This window comes from Odontesthes bonariensis, chromosome 5 (assembly GCF_027942865.1).
Source record: "Odontesthes bonariensis isolate fOdoBon6 chromosome 5, fOdoBon6.hap1, whole genome shotgun sequence".
Lineage (NCBI taxonomy): Eukaryota > Metazoa > Chordata > Actinopteri > Atheriniformes > Atherinopsidae > Odontesthes > Odontesthes bonariensis.
Window position 1 is genome coordinate 14,234,767 of NC_134510.1, and position 22,304 is coordinate 14,257,070.

The 22,304-nt window shown below is 41.5% G+C and overlaps 1 protein-coding gene across 1 annotated transcript; it reads right to left on the reverse strand.

Moving 5' to 3' along the window:
• Nucleotides 1–3,931: 3,931 nt before the first annotated feature.
• Nucleotides 3,932–21,657, reverse strand: LOC142379735 (galanin receptor type 1-like). Its single transcript, XM_075464949.1, has 3 exons — nucleotides 20,586–21,657; nucleotides 20,427–20,492; nucleotides 3,932–10,626 (listed from the first exon to the last, which is right to left on the reverse strand). The coding sequence occupies exons 1-3, from the start codon at nucleotides 21,249–21,251 to the stop codon at nucleotides 10,306–10,308; spliced, it is 1,053 nt and encodes a 350-aa protein (XP_075321064.1). The 5' UTR covers nucleotides 21,252–21,657; the 3' UTR covers nucleotides 3,932–10,305.
• Between the last annotated feature and the right edge of the window lie 647 nt (nucleotides 21,658–22,304).

Genomic DNA, 22,304 nt, shown 5'->3' on the forward strand with positions numbered 1-22,304 from the left:
GTCTGTAGTGCAACTCACCCAGCAGACAGCAGCATAGAACAGTGCACTCTCAATGTGATAAAAACATGCACAGCATATCACTGCAGACATTGAAGGACCTGAGCCGGAAAAAGAGACGCTCTGGCCCCTCCTGTACACTGCGTCTATGTTGGCAGACCACTCCAGTTTATTATCCAGCACCACCCCCAGGTATTTGCAGGTCTGAACAGTCTCTATCTCCCCTCCATCAATGCAGACTGACTGGTATGGGGTTTTAGATCTCCTGAAATCCACCATCAGCTCTTTGGTTTTGGTGGTGTTCAGGAGCAAACAGTTCTTTTTGGTCCAGTCAGTAAAGGCCTCCACAAGGTCCCTGTACTCCTTCTCCTGTCCACCATGCACACATGCCACAACAGCCGTATCATCAGAATACTTCTGTATGTGGCAGGACTCTGAGTTGTACCTGAAGTCTGATGTGTTGTCATGATGTCAGGGAGGGGGCCACACCCATACTGAGCAGCTTGTCTTTCAGTATGGGAGGCTGTATGGTGTTGAAGGCACTGGAGAAGTCAAAGAACATGACTCACATATGAACCAAGCACATCCAGATAAGCATATGCCCGATGCAACATGTACAGAATCGCGTCTTCCACTCCTATGTGCTTCTGGTAGCCAAACTGGAGGGGATCAAGAGCCTCAGCAACCTGCAATCTCATGCGACGAACAAGGAGTCTCTCCAAGGTCTTCATGATATGAGATGTCAGAGCCACCGGTCTGTAGTCATTCAGCTCCACCGGTTGCCCTAATTTGGGCACCGGTATGAGACAAGAAGTTTTCCACAGAGCCGGGACTTTTTCCATCTGAATGCTCATATTGAAGAGCCTCTGAAGAGGGACTGCTAGTTGACCAGCACAGTCCCTCAGAAGCCTTGGACAGACTCCATCTGGGCCTGAAGCCCTCCCTGACTTAAGTCTCCTGATTTCAGCTCCAACCTCCTCTATAGTTAGATACAGAGGTTGTAGCGAAGGGATGGCGACAGGAGTGATGTTGCTATCAACCATAGAGGTGGGGGTAGAGGTGCAGCTGGACAGAGGAGGGCTAGTGGTGGGAGTTGCTGCAGAGGTGGAGGAGCAGCTGAACCGAGGAGGCCAGGCGGTGGGAGCAGCCACAGATGTGGAGATGCAGCTGTACTCAGGATGCCTGGAGATAGAAGCTGCCACAGAGGTGGAGGTGCAGCTGGGCTTAGGAGGCCTGGCAGTGGAAGCTGCCGCAGAGGTGGAGGTGTGGCTGGGTTCAGAAGGCCTGGCTGTGGAAGCTGCCGCAGAGGTGGAGGTGTAGCTTGGCTCAGGAGACCAGGCGGTGAAAGTTGCTGTAGAGGTGGAGGCACAGCTGGACAGAAGAAGCTTGTTGGTGACAGTTGCTGCAGAGGTGGAGGTGCAGTCAGGTGAAGGAGGAGGCTTGGCGATCTTGGAGCTGAACTGTAATAAATATATGCAAGGAAAAATTTGTATTTTGTCTGATTGTCTAAGCTGAGTTTTGAGACTGTCCAGCTGTAACCTATTATTACATTCAAAGAATATTCAATCTCCAGTGGTCATGAGAGCAACTGTATTCCAATAAGTAATACTGAAGTACTTTATGTTTTATTCATTTTCAGTGTGTAATGCACCATTGGCTCTGTTGGACCCTTCCACAGCCTTTTTAAGCTAATTCAACATGAATCAACATGAGATCTCTCAGTGAGAGAGGTCACTCTGCTTGGATTTTTAACATAGTGAATGGGCTCATTAGTGCATTAATATGATGTTGATTGTGCTATTTTTCTTGATGCATGAGGCTTGAGTACTTAACAAAAGCCTACATGTACAAAATGGTGCGACAGAATGAAAAGCAGGTTTGTGAGTCCAAATTTAATACACCGCACTAAACTGAACCAGAACTATATTACATATTAAAAGGCAAACAAATTGTTTAGTCCACGGTTTTACCTGATTGAGTTATGTATAGAATCTTTCTCTTGTACCGGGGTTGATTGCACATCACTGACTAAAGTTCCTAGAGAGGGTATACAAGATAATACCAAGGCAAACATTGGAGCATGAAAGTTTGGACCTTGGTTGCTATTGCATAATTCAATAACTCTCTCTGCAGGACTTTACTGAAAAGCATTTACTACAATAACACCCATACTTGGCTCAGGTAATCCTGAAACATCCCATAGTTATGCTGCTATAGGCCTAGACTGCTGGGGGGCCTCATCTGTCACACCTTTCCTCACTTTACTCTCTTTTTCCCCTGTTTAATTTCTCCAATGATATTATGTACATGTGACATTATTGTGGTCATTAACTCGTGTTTCCCTGTACCAACAGGCATCTTTTCAATGGTGTTACATTGTTTTTCCCCCTCTTTTCTGTCTTCTGAAACCCCAGCTGGTTGAGGCGGATGGCCACCCTTCCTGAGTCTGGTTCTGCCAGAGGTTTCTTCCTGTTAAAAGGGAGTCGTTCCTTTCCACAGTCGCCTCAGGCACGCTCAGGACGGGAGATTGGACTGAAGACAACTTTCAGTGCAATCTGTTGGTTTCCTTAGCTAGGAAATTGTTTTTGAATTGGCTCTATATGAATGAATTGGATCATTTTGTAAATAATTATGATTACAATGAATTGAATTCCAATTGGGTTGAATTGGACTATACTATCTAAGTGCCTTGAGATGACATTTTGTTGTATTTGGCGCTATATAAATAAAACTGAATTGAATTGAACTTGTGTGTACCTACTTGATTAACTGTAATTCCGAAATAGTATAAGATTTAACCGTGTCCATTTGATCTTTTACAGAAATGTTTCCTGGCCTTCCTGCTCTCACTCCTCTTTCTCATGCCTTTGCGCCTCCCAGCAACAATCTGAGAGGGACGGAAAGAGGAGCTGTGACGGTGGAGATGTCAAAGCTGTCAAATTACATCCCTGGCTCAGTAGCATCAGTTTTAAGAGATGTAACTCACTTATTACAAACATCACACCTCTTGAAGACCCACATAAGTGCATTTAAGTTTTTCTACAGACTTCCTCTGTCTTCGCCTCGTCTCTTTAAAGTTAATTCGAGTGACTGGAAGATCCTCCATGATGAGGGGGGATGGTTTCTGGGTCATGGAAGAACAGAGGATGTAAGGAAGCATATGTAGTCATAATGAAGAAAACCTAACAGTGTGCCATGCTTGCTATATTTAGTTAGCTTACCAACTGCTAATATTTGCTAGTTAGCACTGAACAGAAAGTGCAGCTGAGCTTAAAGGGACTGTCATTTGTTTGGCAAGTGTCTGATTACACACAATTTATCGGACAAACTAAAAATGTCCAAGATGAAAGGTCAGGAAATCAGAGAGGGACATGAATGTCTGAGACAATTTTCATTGCAACTTCCACAACTCAAACTTCTGAATGCCAGAGCTGTTTCTGCACTGAACGACTCATCATCTGGGAATACGAATAAGAACAATTCGTTTTCCTCATGTACAGAAAAATGTAGGTAAATATCAAGTGATCTCCAGGCTAAATAGGAATCATTTTGTGAGGCATCTCATTTAAAATAATAACTCATAATAAGCTGAGTATTTTCAGTGCAAGCCTTCGTGGGAAAACATTGTTTCTTCAGACCTTTTTTGGGATCATTTGGGTTGATGTGATGACAGAAAATGTCTCCAGGCCACAAGTGTGTATCCAACAAAACCAAACTCTGAGGGGCTGTGGGAACTGCAATTTTCCTTTTTTTGGGGTAAGACCCTTTGCGGAGGTGAGGGTTGAACAATGCGGTTTAATTGAGGCTACAGAAAAGCTCCATTTATAGGGGTAGAAGCCTTAACAAGACATTTAGCAAGAGATTTTCATTTGTCAGAAAAGACAAGCATGTTTTCTTACAGGAATAAAAGGATTTCTTCAAGTAAATGCCACAGATTTTAATTCAGCTTTGTAATATAAGTAGCACTTTATATAACACAATCCAGATACGGAGTACTTCAGAGAAAGCATTATGTTAATATGTTGCATTCCAAGCAAAAAAAAAGCAGACTTAAAAAACAAAACTCATCTTTTTTTTTCACATTCTGGTCGAACTGTTTATATCACAGCGGCAGTTACACAGGAAACAGGATTTCAAAGATACAACAGCAAGCCCTGTAAAACACACTGACTTGAAAGATGATCATAATTGTGTAAATTAATAAATAAAGATAAAAAAATCATTTAAAAACAAAGGAACCATCAGAAATGTGCACAAAGAAGAGCACAGATATTGTGTGTTCTCACTCGTCCCATGTGTAGTATTTAAGATTAAGATCAGATTTATTGGTCATGCATACATGCATACACACGAAATTTGTCCTCTGCTTTTAACCCATCCAGGTTGGCACCTGTTGACACACTCATGCTCATGCACAGGGTCACACACTCAGACAGATGCCATACACTGGAGCGGTGGGCAGCCATTCACAGCGCCCGGGAAGCATGGGGGTACGGTGCCTTGCTCAAGGGCACCTCGGCCGTGACAAGGAGGTGGACTGATAACTCTCCAGCTGTCAGTTTCACCGATCTTTTTTGAGTGGCGAGAGTGAGAATCGAACCGCCGGTTATTGGGGACGACCGACTCTAACCACTGAGCCACTGCCGCCCCCTATTTGTCGTCACAAATGGATCTTCTCTTAAAACTGTGGTTTTAAATGAAAGAAAAAATAAGGCTTTTTGTCACAAAACCACAACATTATGGAGAAACAAAAATGCGTTGAAAATCCTAATTTTCCAAAATGACAGATAATAACACTTGTGTGGCTCACAAATTACAGTGAAAGTACTTTACATTGCCGGTGAAATACCAAATAACAGCGTTAGAAGTGTAAAACAGTCTGCAGACAACCAACTGTGTTTAGATCAGGATTTGAAATAATAAAAAAAACATTTTTTTAATATAAATATAAGGTAGAAGCATTACTTGTTTGTTTTAGATTATGAACATTTATTGTTGATGATGCAGTGATCAGTTTTGATGGTCACGTGGTTCTTACATATTACTATATTACTTTTCAATAGTTAGATGAACTGAATAACTTGAATGGTGCTATCTGATAGCTCTCATGACAGAGTTGCACTACTCTTCCTACAGCAATACTGTATAATAGCATGATATGAACTCTGTAGAAGCAATTTTAATGTACTCTGTCATGACAAAAATACAATAAAGTCCCTCTCAAACCCATGTGCACAAAGTTGAAAACCCCCCTTTTCCCTGCCTCCTATTTTTTTTGTGTCATGCTGAGATTTGTCTGAGTCCACAAAAACAATAAATATCACAAACCTCATTTCGAAAAAAGTTTCCTAAACTGCTATTACAAAGAAAAAAAATCTTGTTTTTCTTTGTTTAACAGACACTAGCCCAAATAAAATAAATTTTGTATCACTGACCAACTTCCTTGTATTTCAAAACTATGAATCAATGAAAATTTGAGAACATTTTAGTCGGTCTCTCTTAGACGAAACGTTATTAGACTACACAAGTGACACTGACTCTGCAGATTAACTGGCAATTTGTTGGTGGTGAGGGTGTCAGGATTGGGTATAAAAGGAACATGCAGCACAAGGTTTAGTCTTTCCAAGCAAGGCTGGGTCCAAGTGGCTCACCATTTGTGCCAAACCTGGTCAGAGATTCATCAGAGATTCAGGTCTGGGTAAATGACTAAAGGCCACGGATTGAAACTACTCTCAAACAAAAGTGGTTTTCAAGCCTTCAGACACCGCTACATGAAAATCTACATCATGCCACCATGATCAATATAGCCTCATGGGCTTGGGAGGAGCTTGGAAAACCATTTTCACATAACACGGCCCACAGGTGCATCAAGAAATGTGTTCTCTGAGCACAAGCTCATCTTTGATGGACAGAGGACACGTGTTCTGTAGTTACGTGGGTCAGTTGCTTTTGGTGAAAAAAAATTAGTTCTGCTTCTTGGTGCCAAAGATGAGTGAGACCATCCGAAAGCCAGCAACTGTGATGGTGCAGGGGCCAATGTCCATGACAAGGGTACCAATGATGCAGAGGCATATATTGGAATTTTGGAGGCAACATCTTTTCCTGGGAGTCAAGTAGTTATTTCACCTGGACTATGTTAGACCTCATTCTGCATGACTTACAACAGTATGGGTGTGTGCTTAACTGTCCTACATGCAAACCACATCTGTCCTCTATCAAAAAGTGTAAAACATCACGATGAAGAAAATCCAAAAAAAGCAACAACCGTGTCTTTATAGAGTAGCTGAAATCTGGCATTCAACAAGAGTGGGCACAGATTCCTCCTTTAAAACGTTTAACAGCGAGTATCCTCAGTTCCCAAACAATTAAAAATTGCCACTACAAGGAAGGCTGATTTAACCCAATTAATGCTGTATAGCATTCAAAATTTTAGCACTGTTGACCGGAAGCCAAGTAACGACATTTCGCTGTGTTTTTTGTGCAATGACAATAAAAGAAAGTCGAAGTCTAAGTCTTAAGCCTTTATCCCAACTTGTTTCGAGTGTGTTGCTGGCATCAAATTTTACATTTGTTTATATTCTCTAAATACAATGAAGTTCGTCACTGTGATGGACCGGCGACCTAATATCCAGGGTGTCATTTAGTCGGACCAGTTTGTTTCTTTTTCTGCATTTTAGAAAACTTCCAAGTATTTTCTGAAATTTCACTGGAATTTGCTGGCTGTAATCTTAAAGGGACACTATGTAATTTCTTCCCACATCTAGTGGTGCAATTTTATTTTGCAAAGTTGAATGAATTTGCTCTCTAGCGCCTCGCGTTTTCAAATGTGCGTTGCAACTTCTTGAACTACGGCAGGCGGTATGTGTCAAGATTCAAGAAGCTATATATTCAGACTCAAGGTCCATACAACCAAAAATACATCAAGACACACAGTACAAAGGATTACATAACACACATACAACAACACTATAAATACAGATGACAGATAACATGTCAGATAACATAAGTTGACATAGCCTTTGGTGTGCAAATCATATTCCGGGAGTTACCGGAAGTGACGTCGACGCAGCGTTAGCGTTAGCAGCAGTGTGTAGTTGCTATCTGGAAAGTGTTCTTTTAAATAAACTCCCGGTAAACTTACAAACTTTCTAATGCCTCGTTTTGTGAGTTGAGAGCCTATGTGTACTACGGCAGAAGTTTGGTAACAATCAATGCATTATTAGTGGGATAATTTACGAGATAAAATCTATTTACCATTAGCGCCACTAATAAGCCATTCGGCGGACGTGACGTCAAAATGACGTCATTTCCGCTTGCAGGCCCGGCGTTGGGGAAAACGCGATTCGAAGTGCTTTTTGTCCCTCTCAGCACTTCGTCGTTTTTCATAGACCGGAAGGACATGGCAGCCTCCATAGAGCTTGCCCGCTCTATGTAGATACAGACAAGTTATTCTTCACTCAGGAGGATAAGTGAGATTTTTGACAGAGATAATTTTACACCAATGAGGACTAATTTATGAATGAATATGTTGATTTGAGCTAATAAATGACTTAATATATTACATAGTGTCCCTTTAAAAAAAAAATTTCAAACATTTTTTTTTTTTTTTTTGCTTAGACAATCTTTTGTTCATGTGCTCTCATGTTAAATACATTTGTTTATGTATTTCTGATCTACATTGTTTTTTTATTAAGCCAAAAATAAAAAATTCAAACAGACACATGCGACTACAATGTATCCCAACGAATTGCTATGCTTGCAAAGCATCCAGGATTATGCTGTCGTGCACAGGTCCTCTGCATCACTCCCTGCACTCTGTACTATATTGAGCAAAGACATCTACTGCACCCTCCTCTGCTCCCTGGGAAAAATCCTTGATTATCACATCCAAAATCCTCGCCGTCACGGGGTATGAGAATCTGCTGATTAAACTGATTAGGTCATGTTAATCAGTCACTTCAGCTGCTGGAGGGAAAAAAAATATAAAAAATCCAACTGCAGCAGAAAAACACATCAGGTCACACCAAGCTTAAATCGACACGCAAAACTTTGGCTCCTTTTAAGGTAAAACATGAAAAACGGACGCAACGTTTTCCAGCAAACCTCTAAAGGCAAACATCAAATGCTTAATTCAGCTTTTTTTGTTATACTGAGGTAACGCTGTGCTGTGTGGAGGCATGACATATACAGGTGACATGTATTTCAATTCTTCGTTCTTCTCAACAGTCTTCATGATGATTCCCTGACAAAAGGGTGCAAAACAAGCATAGAGCTTAATGTGACAAAGAGCCTAGCTCAGTCCTACAGCACAACACAGTCCAAAAACTGTCAACAAAGCATTTAAAGCAAAGTACAGAGCAAGGCTTTTACAGGCTTGTGTGAAGATTAACTTCAATCTGCAGATTATTTACAACCAAATCTAGTTTACGCAGGTCACATGAAGAAAAGGATCATTTACCCCACTAATACATTACTGTAACTAGCACTGCTCCAATAAAGCTTTTAACAACCCCCCCCCAAAAAAAAACTTGCTTAGTAGAGTACGGAAAAGAAGATGTCGTCTTTCAACAAAAGCTCAGCCAACAGCTCAGCCAGCAGCTTTCCTCACGGGGATCCACTGTCGGCTACAGGTACAACAACAGTGAGATCAGCCCCCCCCCGTGACTTCAGAAATGATCTCTGTCAGGCAGGCTTAATTTAGATCACTCATTTTTCTGATATTTTGTGTGTTTGTTATGCCGAAGCATTCAGGAACTACCAAGTCCAGTTATGAACAAAATGGGTGAATAAAATGATTTGCAGCTGTTATAAGTGTATGTGTACATAGCTGTCTACATATGACCTTTGTGAGCTGAATGCCAAAATGCTCGTGTTCCGATCAGTCAGACTGGACACAGTCTGGACTTTAACCGGCCAGGTCCCGAGACATAAAGTGGGCACTGCAGAGACTGTGCCGCCTTTGGAACTAGCAGGACCTCAGATCGCCCTTTTACTGGCCTGAATCTACAATCTTCTCCTGCTTTTTTGCAGAAGGCTGTAATCCCCTCGCAATTTTGAACAATTACCTTCCATTTATCTTTGCTGGTTGGTACAGTTTACTGCCTTGTCATATCAATTTAGAAGCTTGGCTCTACCAGTCCAACTGGTTTGCTCACTGCATTCTGTCATACACGCATCTCTGTGATGACGTGGCACAGAGACCCTGTCCATAACCCCTTCTAAAATAATGGCACTTGGTGCTTCATTCCAAAGAAATTCTGAATACTCAACAACCCTAATTTCTAATTTACCCCTAGTTTGTTCTATGTGGTAGTGGGGTGGGGTTTTGCTCAGATGAATAAGAAGCATGGGGAGAGGAGGCAGTGCAGCTGCGGGAACACTGTCTTTTCACTTCCTCCTCTTCAAATGCAGTAACGTACCTGCTGTATGCAAAAGGAGGCTGGAGACTAATTTTGCCACTTTTAGAAACAAGGTTGGCTGTTTCCATGGTATCTATTATTAAGAATAGTTGAGTGTACCAAATGACAAAATAAAGGAAAACATGGCAGTTTGATGTGGTAACATCCATATTTTGTTCTTTACAAAATTGGTGTGTATTTACTGAGAATTCATGGCACATCAGTGCTAAAGTTAGTCCAGATTTGGACAACTATGTGAAACAAAGTAAAAACTCTGAAGTGATTAGCAAGCCAAGCTAAATTCATTATTTATATAATGTCTACTTTGTGATGTATGGATTGATTTCACAGTTACTAGTGGCTACGTTTCTTCTCTTTCAAAGCGGCTGTAGGCATCTCAGGCTTCTGAGTTAAGCTACCTAAGCTAACACATGCTCCTGGAACAGTTTTTTCCACTCTAGCAACAAGAAGAGACGGGAAGTCTAACTCCAGATAGAGTCACACACCAGCCAGCGGTTAGAAATTGTAGGAATTTGACATGGTAATCCTTAATAATCCCTGGAAAAAGGGACTACAGTTTCACAAAATGCTCCAATTGTTCTTTTGCAGCTGGAGGCGATGATGTTTGTGAGTCAGTATTTTGAACCGTGGTTGGGGGATCATTTTCCTGAGTTCTCCACACCACAGGCTTTTATCATAGCATGACTCATGTCCTGCAGCCACTGTGGCTGGATCCCCCTCCAGTCCAGGTATAGTGCCAACTGCTTATGTGGAAAAATACAATCAACTATACTTACCTACATCAAAAACACCCGCCCACTCATGTTTCATGACTGTGTCACAATGTCTTGTCTTGAGTTTCGGTGTCACCGCTGGCATAAGTCATTCTCCTGTGACCAGGCACTGTCAGTCAAACATTGGTGCAATTAGTCGAGGGTGGGGTATCCGCTTTGCAGCGGATCTCCTTGATGTCGTTGAGTGGGTAGTCACTGGTGCCAATCTGGCATTTGAACACCTGCTTGTAAGCCTTCCTGAAGTTCTCTGACAGAAAGGCGTAGATCACCGGGTTGACAGATGAGTTGCTGTACGCCAGGCAGTGGGCGGCCACCCGTAGCAAGAAGGAGGCCTGGTTCAGTGGGAAGGTTCCAAACTCCACCCACAGATGAACAACGTGGTGAGGGAGCCACGACAGGCAGAACACCACCACCACCACCAGCACCGTCTGAGCTGTCTGAAGGCCATAAAGGAGAAAGACAGCACATGGAAGAATAGCACAGAGATTTAGTCAGTCCCTAAAAAATGCCTCTTTTTGTCTCAGTTGAAATAAATGTCAGCAGCTGGACTGACTGACAGACTAATGTGCGTTGTTTATAGGAACGACATTCATTCTAGAAGTGTATGATTCAACTTGTTTGTTTTTTTAAGGAGGAAGAAAATTGCAATTACTGATTATATCGAATCGCAATACTTGGAGAATCGCAATTATCAAGAATCGTGATACAATCGAATCGTGACCAAAGCATATCGTCCCACCCCCAGCGATAATGTCTGCATACTTTTGTCAAGTTCAGAGTTCTACTACAGATAAAAGGATAAATTGAGTTTTGAGAGACTAGTAACTTGGAGGGCTTATCCTGCTTCAGCTCTGCTGTTTCCTCAATTAATTTATCTTACTATCTTCATATCTCAAATCTTTGTAATATGATATGAAAAGACCTAACCCTACCCTAACCCTGTCTTATGATGTAGGGTTTAAGATACAAATACATAAGTTCATGGGTATAGAACATAAGCCACTTTATACTAAGTTATTGTTTGTCAAATAGCCAAAAAAAGATGGAGCCATCAATCCTTCTTTCCCTCAAAGCTACACTGATGATTTCAAGGCAAGAATGTAAATCCAGCATTCATTCTCCTCTTAGGTCAACTTTGGTCTGCAACCTCTGAAAACAGACTACCGCCTGCTCTATATTTCACCAGATAATGGCTTCTTCGTGGCACCAAGCAGGAATACAATGTTTTTCATAGCTTTTGCGTTATTAACTCTTCCCAGCTGCAGCTGGAAATGAGGTTTGTAATGAGGTTGAAACAGAGTTACAGGCTGAAAATCAGACCAACGCAGTCAGCCGAAATCTGAGAGCTGACGAGAAACGGACGTTTTCAAGCGACCCCTTTCACCAAATATTGTGTCATTTGATTTATTGTTACTATATAATCGCCGCTTTAAATTGATGACATATCACATCATGCAAACAGGCACATTTGCGCGAATGCCTCTGAAAAACCAAAATGATGTGTAAATCACATCATCCTATTGATAATTCTCTCAGCAGATCCAGATGCAGTCCTCTAAATGTTTAAATGACTCTCTTATCAGAATCGGCCATGATGCAAAGACTCATGAACATTTATTCACTTGCAGAGATAACGCGCACTTGTGAATACAGGGGAAAAAATATGGAGAAATCTGTCTAATTCATCTCTTTCTAATCGCCCTACATGTCCATGGAGCTGTTTATATAAGGCTTAGACTTAGTCTGTATGTCCTTGTCGAAGCTTTTAATGTATATGGGCTGAAGAACCTTGAGCATATATTCACCATTTATAATATAAAATAGAATTTGGGCGAATTAACAGCAGGTCACATGTTCTGATGCGCCTGGAATCTAATTACTTCTGAGTCCGGCTAGAAAAACTCTTAATAAACACTTAGACATGTCTATTTACCTGAGACTAATTAAAGGACAGAGAGCATCTGCATCACACAGTGTAGAAAGGAATGAAAAATGTAAAAATGTCTGGTTCACAAGTTTAAATACTACTGGCCTTTTAGTACTATTACATACAATACAAGAGTGGCAATATGGTTCTCTGGTTATTCAGAAGAGAAAGGTATCTATTAATACACCCCTCTCTCCCCTCCGTTGCCTGCATGATTTTGATTGAGGTTGGGACAAGAGCAGGGAAAAAATTGACTTAAAGCCATTTTCACAGCAGAACGCAACTCAAATATAAAAATGAGTAATTTAAGGTAAACACAAGAAAAAAACAGGTTTCAAACAACACAGATGAGAATTTCAAATATCAAATGAAAGAGTGATGAAAGAGCGAGAAAGACACTCATTTATTGCCCTCAAAACTTAAGAGTGGAACTTTAAAGCCAGTTTGTACAGAAACAAGGAGCCGGTGTCGGTTGCGTAGGAGTCACATGATCTCTCATTTCAGTCTCAGCTTGTGTTACAAAACCGACAGCAGCAATGTTGAGAGTTTTAATGAGCCAATATATAAAGTGTTACAGGCAAATAGACTTGACTTTGCCGGCTCGGTCGAGGTCGCACCCTCAATATATTGCACAAATGATTAAAAGCAGGGATGTGATTATCATGGCAAAGATGCAAATTAGCCTCTTTAGTGGACTTCAGTGAGTCACCCCGTACACTGCCACCCACTCACTAACCAGTGGGAGCGCAAAATAACCTGAAAATGTATGTATTAGAATAAATGCAGGGGGGGAAAAAAAGTTCATCGTTCTGTTTGTGCCTACACGAGAACACTTAAGGGAAAAAAATACTGTTTGTCAACGTTGGCTTAAAAGGTGAGACCAGTTTTCCACACGACGATGTAAAAGTTGGTTGAAAATATCAAAGGTTCCACTAAAATCAACAGCAAGGACAGACGCGCTTCCACTTTCAGCGTTTCATCTGAAAGGATTTCAAACTTGGACAAGAATTGTCTATTCGATCATTTTGGCATCTCCTTCTCAAAAAAAAGGTGGATTAAAGAGGGGACAATTAGTGGCTCGAAGAGGTCGGGATATGGAGTGAAGTCAATCACTTGCCGTATCTAAAGGGTTACTTAAAAATGCCACAGAAAGAAAGAAGGATTCGTAATGAGGAGCTGATGTGAAGGCAGTGCATTCAAGTGCTGGTGAAAAGGTCAACTGGAAAGGAGCTGGGAGAGGAGAGTGCTGAGTGCTGTTTTTTTGCACGGGTCATCCAAAGACTAATGTCAATGTTGTGGCAATATTTCATGGAAGAGGTTGGAAGTTACAGCTGATTTGATGTGAAAGTTTTCCCTCTGTAAGATCATCCAAGGGACAGACATTTGGGTAAGTTTTCGCCCAGTTGCAATCAAGAACATGTAATGTAATTGGTTATTTCTTTGTTTTCTAAACAGCACTAATTGTAGAAAGGATCTAACTCTGTGAGGGGGCCGTTGCCTTTTGTTTTGTTTAGAGCATCATTTACTTGATTTTTATCCTAACACCTAAACTCTTGCAACTGACAGCAAAGTAAAAAAAAAAAGGCCAGACTCAAGTCAGTGTGACAATCTTCTGATTAAATGAAGTATGAAAAGCATGAAGTCACGAGTAATGCTTTTTAAAGGCAAACATAGGTTTGTTATCATTTTGGAGCCCTGAATTTGTAGCAATTCACAATTCTTCAACCTTTATCATGAAAAAACAAACAAACTTTGGAACAAAATCGCTCAGCAATGTCGTGGGACATCTTAAGCGACAGAGTGATAAAGTAGAGCTTTTTCTGAAGAGATAACATATTTGACCTTTTTTTTTTCGAGTCACATCAGTAGAATAAGGTGATGTTAATGGTATTACCAATACAAACAACACGAAATGTAAGTTTACAATTTCTCCCCTGAGACATTTCCCATGAATTCTACCCTTCAAACATCAACTGCCAAGTTATCTCTCCCCAAATTCTTTCGGCCGCCGATGTTTGAAGGGTGTCTTCAAACATCGCTGTATCACCCCATAGCTTCTCAATGGGACTAAGGTGGCTCTTTGATGGGCCCATTCCACAAACTCTCAATTTCTTCCTTTTGAGCCTGGATGGATTTACTGAAATGTTTGAAGTCATTGTTATTGTCAAGTTCTTCTTTTTCAATCCGTGGACTTGCATTTTCTGCACGTACCGTCTGACACAATGAAGAAATCGTATTGGATTCTGTGACAGTGAGTTGGTCCAGCAGCTGCAACAGAGCAGCCCCAAGCTGCACACAGATGTTTGCTTAAGATTCCTTTGCTCAAATCCAGTCGCTGGTTTATGCCAGAAATGTCTCCCTTTGCCTTGAATCTAATTCTAGGAGTTTTGTCAAGTCATATTACCTCAACCTTTCATTGTTGTTGAAATAAAGATCACATTTCAACCCTCAAAAAAGGATGACATTTTTATCGGGTGTTCTTCTTTTTCCATGACTGTGTTTGTCTCGAGATCCCTGCTCTGTGCTGGCAGTATGGGTATATTAGGCAAAGCGTGGAACATAGGTTGGGAAATGTGTCGATTGGCTTCTGAAGGCAAAAGGTGTGAGTTCCTGGAGGACAGGCTTTTGGCAGGCGCTTGAGATAGCGACATCACAACGATCCATCTTCTTCTTCTCTCAGTTTGGCACTCCAAAGATGCATTCAGATGATTTAAGTCAAAAACACATCAGACTTGTCCTCTAAAAGGAGAAACATAATGAAAACATTTATCTTGTGATGTGCTCTGCAGTTCAACTAATAGTCTAATTTCACTGCTTGCTGCCACATTTCCTTTATTACCCTAAAAAAAAAAACAGCCTTGGAATAGGCATTAACTTAAGGATGCAATTTAAGGATGCAACAGAAATGAAAAGGTGCAAGCATCATTTTAAATGATTGTTTTGAATGTACATCACTTCATTATTCTTTAGAAACGTCCAATTAACTTTGCTTTGAATTACTCTGCAAGTCACTGAGAGTCGATGCCGGGTGTAAGTCCTACAGATGAAATAATAACACCCAGTTTAGGATAGTGATGATGTTTGGCCACAGAAGCATTAGGCTTCCTTGATTTGTTTTACAGATGCTGTTAGAAAATTTCAAGAGGACTCTGCCAAATATTAATTTTTGCAATTACCCATAACCATCTGTGTTCTCCCTCTGGGAGGCTGACAGACTCGAACTCCCTTAACAACCAGTGAGTGCTGAGCCTCTCTTAACCTCTGGTTCAACACTGAGAATCCAGTAAAAACGGAGCGTTTGCCAAATAAAACAAACAGCAAAAGACCCTTTTCTCTGTTCTTGGAACTGTAATATTTACTTTTTCCGTTTCAGATACCAACATGTCTCATCTGGAGCCGTATTGATCGTGGCCCAACATCTCCTGCTGTTTTTTTAAAAACAGGCTTGTCGCAACTTTGCACGAAGTACTTGCAGAAAGATGAAAGACTGATTGACAAATTATTTTTGGATTTGGCTTTTCGTGGTGTCTGTGAATTTTGACGGCTGCATGATTTCCTGGGTGCCTGAATGTGATAAGGAGTTTGTATTTCCCAACAGCAGCGGGAGTGACCTCGTTCTCTCCAGGTGCCATTTACGTTCCATTTCAAAGGCCTGGCAGTAAGCTCGTCAGCCAAAAATGTTATTGGCTACGCTCCGTGGCCCACTGCGAGTATTTATTTGTCCCAGCTTATTTGGAATGTCCTGTGATACTTTAGGACAGCAGATATAAACAAAACATGACACTACTCTCAAATTTAATGCATAGCAATATTTTGGGTCAATCATAAGTTTCCCCAGAGATAACCTAGTTTAAGCTTGAAGGAATAGTTACACATTTTGGAATGTTTCTTTTGGAAGGTTGATAAAGCTGTGTGCTCAGGTGGCTGGAGGGTACAGCTAGCTTGCTTTGTGTTTCTTATTTATTCAAACCACATGAAAAAACTGAACCGAGTGGCATCTGGTCACGCACATACTGTATGCTGTCTTCACATTTGGACCATGTGGGGAGCACATTCTTAGTTCCTTTCAAAATGTCTCTGACTTCATGAAAAGGACTAAAGAACCTAAAAGCTCAGTGCTCACGCTTTACATACCCAATGTCAACCCTAATGCACTGTGCATCAGGTGTGCATTGTACACCTAATGCACAGTGTTTCTTCACTATAAAGGTGCTGATGCATGCATTTTGCTTGCTCTGGACAGAGCCAAATGAAAAGTTTTTTTTTTTTGCTTTTTATCTAAATGTAAAGCTTGGCCGTAAAGCTGCTTCAATCAAAGTCCTCCAAACAAAATGACCAATACCCTTTAATATGCACTATAGGATATCTTTGCTGGTGGGAGGTATATGACTGGATTATGATTGTAATGAATTGATCTCCAATTGGCTTGAATTGGCTTGTATTATTGAAGTGCCTTGAGATGACATTTGTTGTAATTTGGCGCTATATAAATAAAACTGAATTGAATTGAACATATCTGAGGAAATGTTGTTCCCAAGTGCTACCTTTACCAATTCATAAAATCCTCTTTAAGCTGGATTTACAGTTGATGCGTTGCTCACGGCGCAGTCGACCCGTGACGTCAAAATGACGTTTCAGGCCTGGCGATTGCCTTGAAAAGACGGCGCAGCGCGTTGTCGTGCACCAGTCGATTTTTGTAACTTGGCTGCGCCAGAGCGACAAACCGGATGGACCAATTTGAGACCAGCCTCAGTCAGGAGGTGCGTTTGTACAGAAACTGCAGTGAAACAGCACAGGGACCACGTAAACTCCCAAAACTCGTGGACAGAGATTGGCAGAACTTTGGGGAAAGAGGGAGAGTTCTGTAAGAAAGTGTGGAAGAAGCTACGGGACAGATACGTGAAGGCAAAGAAGAGGGCAGAGACTCCAAGTGGTGATGCCGGGGGCTTCAGACCTTCACCTCTTTTAACTGAATTAAAAACTTAAAATTATCCAGATACTGCAGCAGTATCATTGATGACAGTGTTCCTGCTCTTGACAGTGGCAATGTTTTCTTCTCGACTTTCGTGGTTGTAGAGTAGTTAGCAGTAACCTTCACGTAGCAGCGACACCTCTGTGACGGAGAAAATTGCAACTACTGGCGCATCGACTTGCGCCACCATATATAGCCGGCATAAAATCGTGACGTCATCAACACCGCTCGCTCTCGCAGACGCGGCAACCATGCTAAAGCCTTTAGGATGAGGAAGGCATGTGGATGGTGCAATTAGTGTTTTCAAGCACGGCATGCGAGTCTGACACCCAGGTGCAAGAGCTGTTTTCTCACTCATGGGTTCAAGTCAGTCGTTAACACAATAAAACTTTATTAAGACATTTTGCATCACTTTCTGGCTGAGTTTACACAACTTGGATAGGGTTAGAAATCAGAACTGCATGGTTAAGGTTGGAAAGAAAATTACAGTTAGGACTTAAAGGCGGGGTAGGGGATCTTTTTCTGGAACATTTTTTTACATATTGCTTGAAATACTCTTCACACCCTCATTGCAACCAATCAATTAAAAGTTTTGACACAAATATGAAAAGTTTTAGTGGCCTCTAGAACGTACAATCTAGGAAAAACAGTATCCAATCATTGTGAACGGTCCTGCCGTCTATCAAACTGCAATCTGCTCCTCCCTCCCCCTCCTTCTCCCTGTGCGCGTACCCTGCTCCGTGAACGTCCAGAAGCTTGCCAGGAAGCTAAACTAGAGCCAGCTTGGCTAGCACCTAGCATTATTAAACGTATAATTAGCATAAACTAAATACTAAATACTAAAACGATCGATGCTTGCTGTCAGAACAGCGCTCGTGCACCTTCGTGCTCGTGCGCGTTCATGTACTCTAGAGGCGTGCCTTCGGGGGGAAAGTGAAGAAAAGGGTTGGGACTTTTTACCGGTGTATTTTCAAAATGCAGCTTCGCTGGACTGAAAATCCAGGATCTCCTACCCTACCTTTAAATACATTCTTTGTGCCATGCTACATTCACCTCAATGGATGCCATTTTGACACCTCACGTGCAGTTGCTCTCGTGACCACTAGAGGTCATATATTCTTCTAATGTATACATAGGTCATTATTGCCTGCATGAAGAAATGACCTTATTGGTTGTATTTGGGAGGAGGACATTCTTGGTAGTACATCTGTCAAGGAGCAGTGAGTAGGATTTGGCGACATCTAATGGTGAAGTTGCAGACTACAAAGAACTGATCCTCCACTGTTTTTCATCTTCCCCAACCAAAAACATCAGAGAAACAACAACGACAGTGCAAAGCAAAAATGGCAAAACAGCATGTTGGACTGTGAGAGGGAGGACATGTGGTTACAATAATGTGGGCATGTACAGCCATGCTGGTTTAGGGGTGGTTATTGACATATTTTTAATATGATGCAAAGTGCTATTCTTATTTATGTCATTCTAAAACGATAAAAAATATTTTGTATTAACCTATCATTTGTTTTACAAAACTACTAAGCTTTCTTCTCCGTTTTTTCACATTGTTCACATCACATCAACTCAGTCTAAATTGTTTGCATCTTTTTTTTATAACACCAACCAGCCAGGGAGTTGAGTCATCTCTGGACCTGCCACAGAACACGGGTTGTGCCAACTCGTTTCCTCCTGGAAGTGTGTTTATCTACCAGCACCTTTAGCTTAATTTCACATCATAGAAGGCAGAGAAAATCAGCAGCTGGGGCGCCTCAAGTACAGCTTTTTTCCAACCTTTTGAACACAAATATTTAAAAATAGTTTGAGAGCAGTGTTAACAGATCCAGTGTCGGATTTAGTGCTTCTGTTTGTTCAGTGAGCTTTAAACAGAGTTGGCTATATGAAGATATACAATAAAGACAAAAAAATAAAAGCTACCTCCAAAAATGTTTGAATGACACAAGTATCTAACATATAAATGCAGTTTTCAGTCATTTCAATCCGTCTGTCAGCCTTGCACTGTGTGTTCAAACCGTCATTTGTCACAGTAAAAGTATCCATGTTGGAAACGTATGTATTACAGCTTAGGTTGAATGCACTGTTTGCCAACCATTTATCACAAAGGCTTCTTACGTTCCCTCTGTGCATTCTCAGTGAGCCCTGTAAATCACGAGAATATCTGACATTCCTCTTTACCTCCCACAGCTAGTCTTAAGCCTCATGCAATAAAATATGTTTAAAGAGAGATACGCAGTCACGTTAAATCACATTTACATTCTCATCAATCTCTCCTCTTGAGGCCGACCCGTGGCCTTTACCCCTGGCTTTATAGCACGCTGCAGTTATCAGATTGTGCTTTTAAACAGACCAGCTGTGAAGAGCAACGGCCGGACAGAGAGACAGACAGACAGATCGGCAATCAAGCAGGCGACGGCAGATAACTGTCTCTTGGTGAAGCTACAGTAAAATGACCTCCACCAAGAATAATGAGTGCTAGATGACAATCTGATTGCCCATTCCCTTTTGGGCACTTTGCTCGAGTGTGCCAGTTCACGGAAAGAACCGAAGCATTAATGCTCACTTCTTGAGTTCCAAGGAAAATCAGAGAGGGTTTCCTCTGGCTGGCTGCTGGATTAGCAGTAAGAGTGCAGCGTCTGGTGCAGACTCACTGGTTCCTCCCTGAACGTGGGCTGGACTTGCCATACATACTGCTATACATCTTTCTATAGGCCATTAACACTGACCTCTGCTTTGAATCAAACCACATGTTCACGGAAGATGAGGCTGCAGCATAGCGAACCATAAATACACAGATCCACATAGATGTAGTGCATTTCAATGCAATTTTAGCTTTTAATTAAATGTTTTCACCCTATTGATCATTATTTAATGGGATTTGACAGCAGCAGCAGCATGGGATATGATACTGTAATAGTAAATATAGGGGCTTAGAGGCTGCTTTTGTATGGAGATTTATCCCACAATGAGTATTTCAGGGGGAGCATTATTTAACTAGATGTCTTTTATACACTGTGAGCTTATACTCGATCCATTTTACTCTTATTTTTGTGCATTTATTCAACAGGTGGCAGACAGCTCTATTTGTCTATATGTCACCTAGAATATAAACTAATGTCATTTATTTGTAGAAATTACAAATTGTATGTTTGCAAATACACATGCGCACACACACACACACACACACATATATATATATATATATATGTATATATATATATACTTACATATATATATATATATATATATACAGTATATGTGTGTTTATATATAAACCATGACATTAACTTTAACACCTACCTGTCCATAACTGACTTTATACATACCTTTTTCTTTGATGCCTCAGACTTTTTGGACATATTTCTCAGTTTTTTGTGCAAGTGATTTAACACCTGGAAACAAGAAGATTATAGATAAGACTTACTTTTGTTTTAAGCTCAACTTTTTTTGTCACAACTGACGAACCTTTTAGCAGGTTTTCTTACCTTTGCATAACAGTAGGAAATCAGCAGCAGAGGCAACACATAACCGAAAACAAACGTGCACACCACGTAGATTTTCTTCTGGTTTTGATCCGGCCACACTTCCCAGCAAAAAGTGTGATTCTCCCCACGGTGAAAAATGTTCTGGTAGTACATGACAGGCGCTGCCATGGCCAGAGAGAAGATCCAAATCACCAACACGCCGATCAGAGCGTGCTTTGCCACCCGAATAGAGGACGACTTTCTGGAGTGCACGATGGCGATGTACCGGTCCACGGACATGGCAGACAGAGTGAAGATGCTCACCAGCATGGACACGGTGAAGAAATAGTGGATGAATTTGCAAATGAATGCGCCCAGTACCCACGTCGGCATCATGTAAATGGTGGACTGGAAAGGGATGCAGAAAAGCAGGTAGGACAGGTCCGCTATGCTCAGGTTGAGGATGAAGATGTTGGTGGTGCTCCGCGGCTTCCCGGGTTTGCTCCGGGCCAGCACGGTGATCACCATGGAGTTTCCCAACACCCCGAGCGTGAAGATGAGCCCGAAAACCAGCAGTGTGATGAAATTATCCGTGCCGATCCCGAATAAAAGTTTCTGGTCCTCCTCCTCCGCTCTGCTGAGGTTCCAAGGCTCGTCCAGGAGCCACACAGCCTCTGACAAGTTCATGATTTCTTCTTTTCCCCTTGAATGAACTTGAAAATGTTGCCAAATTGAGCTACAGGTGTTCTGTGTTCCGCTGCTGCTTCATGGCACAGAGTTTTCACGGCGGGGGTTTATGGTCCGGCGCGTTTCCATAAGAGCGTCTGCAGTGTTGTGCTGTCTTTGGGCTTGTCTGCAGTTCTGTGCGTCACATCAGTGTCTAGTTTGAGTTAAGAATATTCCAAACCTAGTTAGTTTTCTGCACATCATGTATAATTTTTTTTTGCTGCTGAGCCTTTTGGAGTTCCTCCGTCTCCTGATGCGCACCTGATGCGTCTGCGCGCTCATCCACTCTGTGGACTTGCTCCCTGCGTCTGGAGTTTTTCCCCTCACACTGAAGCAGGGGCTGGGTTGTGCCATGCACGTCAGCACCCATACCACCTCCCAGAAATTCTGAGAGAGAAAAAGAATATGCGTTTGGATTAACTTTTTTCTTTTTTTTTTCCAATTCGTCGCGTTTTTCTATGGAAGCCACTTTCCGCCACTTAATAAAAAGACATTTAGAAATACTAAGTCACAATTCTGAAATAGGATCTCATAATTATGAGATACTAATTCAAAATGATGAGATAGCCTAAGTCAAAGCAAGTCTGTGTCTTAAAGCAAAACTACACTTTGATGTGACACATGGGGGGTTGTAAGTGAGTACAAATGACTAAATGAAATAGTGTTGATTTTTGTGTGTTAGGATGACACATTAGATTAAAGTTGTAGATTAACATTTGGTCATTTTCTGTTCCTAAATCAAGTCTGAGTCTGGCAGGGCACCCACCAGAATTGATCACAGCATCCATTAAGTAAACAGTAATGATCTTAGGGTCATTGTTTGTTTTGTAAGCTTCCAGCCATACAATCTTTCTGGAAAATCCATCGATGCATCCACTGATTGCAACTCCATATGGCTTAAGCTTATCGTAGCCATCAATGTGCCAGACATAGTTTGGACCACAGCTGTGGTTTACACCCCCTTCGCAGCCTGTTTCTTGACCCCAGATCGACACCTTCACCATCCAGTAACTG